This window comes from Pongo pygmaeus, chromosome X (genome assembly GCF_028885625.2).
Source record: "Pongo pygmaeus isolate AG05252 chromosome X, NHGRI_mPonPyg2-v2.0_pri, whole genome shotgun sequence".
Classification (NCBI taxonomy): Eukaryota; Metazoa; Chordata; class Mammalia; order Primates; family Hominidae; genus Pongo; species Pongo pygmaeus.
Window position 1 is genome coordinate 22,812,833 of NC_072396.2, and position 5,940 is coordinate 22,818,772.

General features: G+C 38.7%; 1 protein-coding gene across 1 annotated transcript; it reads left to right on the forward strand.

Moving 5' to 3' along the window:
- Positions 1-1,960: 1,960 nt before the first annotated feature.
- On the forward strand, positions 1,961-3,507 carry CBLL2 (Cbl proto-oncogene like 2). Its single transcript, XM_054471802.1, has one exon. It carries the CDS (start codon positions 2,038-2,040, stop codon positions 3,313-3,315), a length of 1,278 nt encoding a protein of 425 aa, XP_054327777.1. The 5' UTR covers positions 1,961-2,037; the 3' UTR covers positions 3,316-3,507.
- The last annotated feature ends 2,433 nt before the right edge of the window (positions 3,508-5,940 follow it).

Here is a 5,940-nt window from a genome sequence, read left to right on the forward strand (position 1 = left end):
AAGAGTCAACAACTTGGCCGGGTGCAGTGGCTCACGCCTATAATTCTCACCACTTTGGAAGGCCGAGGTGGGTGGATCACCTGAGGTCAGGAGTTTGAGAGCAGCCTGGACAACATGGTGAAACCCCGTCTCTACTAAAAATACAAAAATTAGCCAGGTGTGGTGGCACATGCCTATAGTCCCATCTACGTGGTGGCATATGCCTATAGTCCCATCTACTTGGAAGGAGGAAAAAAAAAAAAAAGAGTCAACAACCCAACAAGCCAGAGCCAGAGAAAAGGAAAATGATCACTGCTGTGTGGTAACTGAGTACTGAAACCAACATAATTCTCTGTCGCTGTGTGAAACAATAACAGACGTGGGAATAGTTTTCTGTTCCCATATTAATCCATGTTGAGAATAAGCAAACTTAGCTACTTGCTCCAGGAAATACTTTTTCCTGAAAATTAAAATTTTGAACCAACTAAAAGAGTTTACTTAACAAGAATACCACTTTCCCCATCAAAACTTGCTTCAATATTCTCTCCTCCTGCTGTGCCCACCAATCTATAGCTATTACATCACAAAATCTACCCAATCCCAATTAGAGGCCTGCCTTGCAAGACCTGCCCCGAAATCACCCAGCTTAGTCCCTAATAACCTATCCTGTCATTTCCCCTCTGAGACACTGCCTAGACACTGTTAAGGCAGAGTTCTCTCACACTGCAGTAAGTCTCATAAGATACTTCACTTGGATTGATCAGTGACGTTTTTCTAGTATTTTAGGGGAGGGCAGGGAGTAGGGGTTGACAGCCAACAAAGCTAAAAGGGTGAATGTCTGCACATTCAGGAGAATAGAGGTGCCACAATTATGGGTGGAGTGGAGGCAGAAAAATATGGTGTGTTGCTGTTTTTATGATCCAGTTTGTACTTAGAGGCAAGGTAAGACGTGAGGAAATGTGGGCTAAATACCCATAACCCTTTTTAAAATTAAGCAAGAACAGCAAATGTCTAAGCCCAGTGAAGTTACCATCTATTCACTACTTTTTTTTTTTTTTTTTTTTTTTGAGACAGGGTCTCACTCTGTCGCCCAGGCTGGAGTGCAGTGACGCGATCTCAGTTCACTGCAACCTCTGCCTCCCACGCTCAAGCGATTCTCCTGCCTCCTGAGTAGCTGGGATTACAGGCACGTGCCACCATGCCTAGCTAATTCTTGCATTTTTAGTGGAGATGGGTTTTCACCATGTTGGCCAGGCTGGTCTGGAACTCCTGGCCTCAAACGATCTGCCTGCCTCGGCCTTCCAAAGTGCTGGGATTATAGGAGTGAGCCAAGGCGCCTGACACTATGCACTGCTTTTTACGTGATTTTTCCTTGACGAGATAAATGTAATGCTCCCTTCTTCCAGACAAACGTGATTTTAAACTTACTGTATCGTGAAATCACAAAAATCTTAAAAGGTGTGCGTATTTTGTGTGTATGTACATATACATGCACACACACAGACATATCATCCTGTCTTATTCCAATGAGTGATTTAAGGTAGTTCACAAAAATGCAATAGGATAAAAATAAGTCAGTCCTAGAAGGCAAAGCTCTGCAGGGCCTGCTGGGAATTTATTCCCCACGCCCATCAGTTTCTGTTTCCATAAAGACCCCTTTCTCTTTGACTACTGAAGAGCAGCATCAGCAACCTCAACACTGAAGTTTTTCTTTCTCTGCCCAAACTCCCTCACTAGAGTGGTGGGACAGGGTAGGTGAGGAGAGAAGGAAGCCCTTAAACGTCAAAGCAGTGGAGGGTTGGGGAGGGATCGGATCGCACTTTCGCCTCCTAGGCTTGGGAAGATGGTGCACGTGCGTTGTAATGCGCACGTGTTACTGCCACATGACTCCCGGTCCCTTGTGAGCCGAAACTTGGATCCTAATGACGCTGATAATGGGTTACTAGGCACTCATAGTTCTGGATCGTTGGGTGGCCTTGGTGTTAGCAGAAGAATTCCTTTAAACGTCATTTTTGAGGAAGGAGACAGACCTAAGTATGCGTCTGAACTCCAAGGAATATGAACAAGATGCCTGCTGGTAAACAAGAATGTGAATATAACAAAGAAGGGAAGTACTACTCTAAAGGAGTTAAACTGGTGAGAAAAAAGAAAAAATTTCCTGGTTACCACTGGGGGGACATTAAGATAAACATCATAGGTGAAAAGGATGATTCACCAATTCATTTCTGTGACAAATGTGATTTGCCTATTAAAATCTATGGGCGAATAATTCCATGCAAGCATGCTTTTTGCTATGACTGTGCTAATTTAGATGACAAAATCGGATATAAAATATGTCCACGCTGTCGTTATCCCGTGCTGCGAATTGAGGAGCATAAACGAGGTTCTGTCTTCATGTGTAGTGTTGTTCCGCAATGCAAGAGAACATACTTGTCTCAGAAAAGCCTACAGGCTCATATCAAACGCCGCCATAAGAGAGCTCGAAAACAAGTTACCAGCGCTTCGCTTGAAAAAGTTCGTCCTCATATTGCTCCGCCACGAACTGAAATCTCTGAAATCCCTAAAAGACTGCTAGACAGGGACCATCTAAGCTATATTCCACCAGAGCAGCACACTATGATGTCACTACCGTCTGTGCAACATATGCTACACGAGCAACATAATCAGCCACATAAGGCTATTCAGGCTCCTCCTCCAGAACTATCTCTAAGTCCGCCTTTTCCCATCCAGTGGGAAACCGTTAGTATTTTTACGAGAAAACACGGCAATTTAACAGTTGATCATATTCAGAATAACTCAGATTCTGGTGTTAAGAAGCCAACACCTCCTGACCATCATCCTGAGTATCAAAGGCAACCAGCGGTATCGTCCCCTCATCATATTATACCTCAGAAACAGCGTTATGCACCACCTCCATCTCCATCATTACCAGTAAACCATCCAATGCCATATCCTCCTCAGGATGTAGTTACTCCTAACGTGGTTCGTAGCCAAGTGCCAGCTCTAACCACGACCTATGATATATCATCTCGATATATTATTGTCCAGGTGCCACCTTATATGAATTCTCCTCCACCATGTGCTCCCCAGTCTCAAAATGGTAATCCATCTGCAAGTGAATTTGCTTTTCACCATTATAACCCTAACTTTTTACCTCAGTTCACTGAAAATCAAGAAACCTTGAGCCCTCAGTTTACACAAACAGATGCAATGGATCATAGAAGATGGCCTGCATGGAAAGGACTGCCACCTTGTCCACCAACGTGGAGTCCACCTCCTTCAACCCTACATGGTGGATCACATCATTCATACCAGAGAAGACATAGACCATATTAAGGATGATAATAGTATTTTGAACTGAAGACCTGATGGGAAAAATAACTTCAAGTTCTATACTGTACTGTGGATAAGTGGCTCAGTTCAGCAGAGCTGTAGTTGAACAACTTTGTTCCTCTGGTGTGGTACACTCACCTAAAGGTGATCTCTGATGATTTCCTGAAATAAATATGCAATGTTACATTTTCAAAAGTATTATGGTTTTTATTTTTTTGGTGATATGTTAACCTGTGTAAAAGGATTAAATTTCAATACAGTTGTAAAAATGCTCTTTTATGTGAACTCAAGCATAGTCACACGCTGTTTCTTAAACCTGTTTTACCACTAATTTCCCAAAGTACAATACAAATCCTAGAGGTAAAATTCTACTACAATGTACAGTTAAAGCAGACAGCTAAATGGTAGATAATTATTTCACATTTTAGGAACTGAAATTTTAAGGTATAATAAGTGTATAGTGCATTTCATTTGGATGCCTTTTCATTTTTAGGCAGCCCCAGAAGCACCAAAATATATCAGAATTCCAGTACTATGATAGATTTATGTTTGCAATGTTAAAAAGCATTACTAAATCATTTGGAAAGATATGGCCAAAGTAATTGTATCTGTAGGCTCCAAGCTGGTGGGGACAACGTTACTTGTTAATGCTTTTTTTTACAGAATCATTCAAATCACATAATGTACCACACTTACTAGTCTTAAGTAGCATTATTTTATAGCACTGTTTAAATGGTGTCACTTAGATGAAGTGTGTTCTACTTTGCTCATGCTCCTAAATTAAATATTCAGGACTGAATAAACTTTATTATAATTCTTCATTTCATGGTGGAGTTTGATCCGGTTCTTATGTGGTTTTTTTGTTTGTTTGTTTATTAGGTTTTAAACTACAGTTTGAACGCCATGGAGGAATTTGGATAATCTGTTAATGAGGGGCATTGTTATAGTTACAAACTTGGACTTGCTTGGGTTTCATTATTGTGTGATAAGGGTTTTTCCTCTAACTTGAAATGAAAAACTATTAATTCTTTCCTATTTCTTTTCTTGGTAAACAGTCTAAACTTGGGACATTTTAGCATGACGTTAACAGTAAAGACTACTAGATGACTTTATATTGGAGAAAAGTAATGACTTATATGAATTTCACTGCTTTATTAAGTGTCTTTAGAATGAGCTTTTGCATTTTAGGGGCTAATTACGGTCCAGCTATGATGACCACTTACACTTACACTTCTGTACTTTGTATAGAATTCATATGGATGAGCTGAGGTTCTTAGGATATTTTATATCGTTTGAATAAACCCTCATGAAGATTTTTCTCCCCTTTCCGTAGTGCATAACATAAATATGAAATGTATAGTATGCAGATATTATTTACTGGATGGTTTATAGTATATAAATTTAGGAGATATTTCTTTTTAGCAAAGGATGAACTGATGGCTAACTTATCATTTTACTCTGTTGGGTACAGGCAAAATAAATTCTTGTCTTGGCTGATCAGATGCTCTCTGAGCTTAGGACTGAAGTTAGAAATATATAAATGGCCATTTTAACCTTGACCAGCCTAAAATAAGTAATAGACTCTTTTTTAAGTGAGTGATTTTTCATACCTAGCAATTTGAGAGTCTAATGTTAATGCAATATTTCTAGTGAAAAAGCCTTGTTATTAGGAGCATGGCATGTGATTATGTGAAATGTTGGTTGGTAAATGCTTCTATTATATTATTATAGGTACTTGGACTGGTGCACACTTGATTTCCTTTCTTACCTCTACTTAGAAGCTGTTAAAATATTACTGTTAAAATCCAATATAATTTTTTGTTTCATGTAATAAAAGCCAAATTCAATTTAAGTCTTCTCAACTATCTATGAAGAGCTCTTCTATGTTTATTGACATTCTCTAGGATTGAAGGCAGTATGAAACCACTTAAATGATGCATTAGACAAAAAAAAGTATCATTATAAAATTTTACATGTTAGAAGAAGCCTTTAAAAATTATTTATTTTCAGTTAGGTTTAGGCAATATGTTATTTAGCAAAGCAGAACAGATGAATGTGTTGTAGCAGACAAAATTTTTAAATGATATTGGTTATGAACTCATCCAGTTATGTTTGAATGATAGTGACAGGTAAAAGAATCACAAAATTACCATTAGTGTTTCTTTAAGGGAAAAATAATATGAATCCTTTCCTTTTACTCAGAGAAGGCTTTGAAGCTATAATGGGCATAAGTCTAAATTAAATGTATGTATGCTCCATTATATTGCTCTGAAGACTACTGAGGTGGCAGTTTAAGTCTGAAAAACAATATGGATCCATAAATACTAAAAAATAAACAGAAATACCAGGGAAAGGGAAAATGAAGGTCGGATAAATAGTAAAATTGAGTCCAAGTTAAAGTTGGAAGCAAAAAATTTGCACAATTAATTCCTGCACTGTTGTTAATGATGGATGAAAAGTAGTTAAAGCAAAACAGGCAAGATAAAAGCATGCACATTTCACGGGAAACATAAGTGTGACACTGAGCAAAAGTTCTCTTGTGGTGCTCATAAAATGGTCATTAATATAGGGTTGTGATTCCTGATTCTGACAGCATGAAAGAACCTCCTGGAGCATCACCACAAATTA

Excerpts from the sequence above, each read along its gene's own strand:
- CBLL2 (XM_054471802.1), top strand. The coding sequence starts at position 2,038 with ATGAACAAGATGCCTGCTGGTAAACAAGAATGTGAATATAACAAAGAA.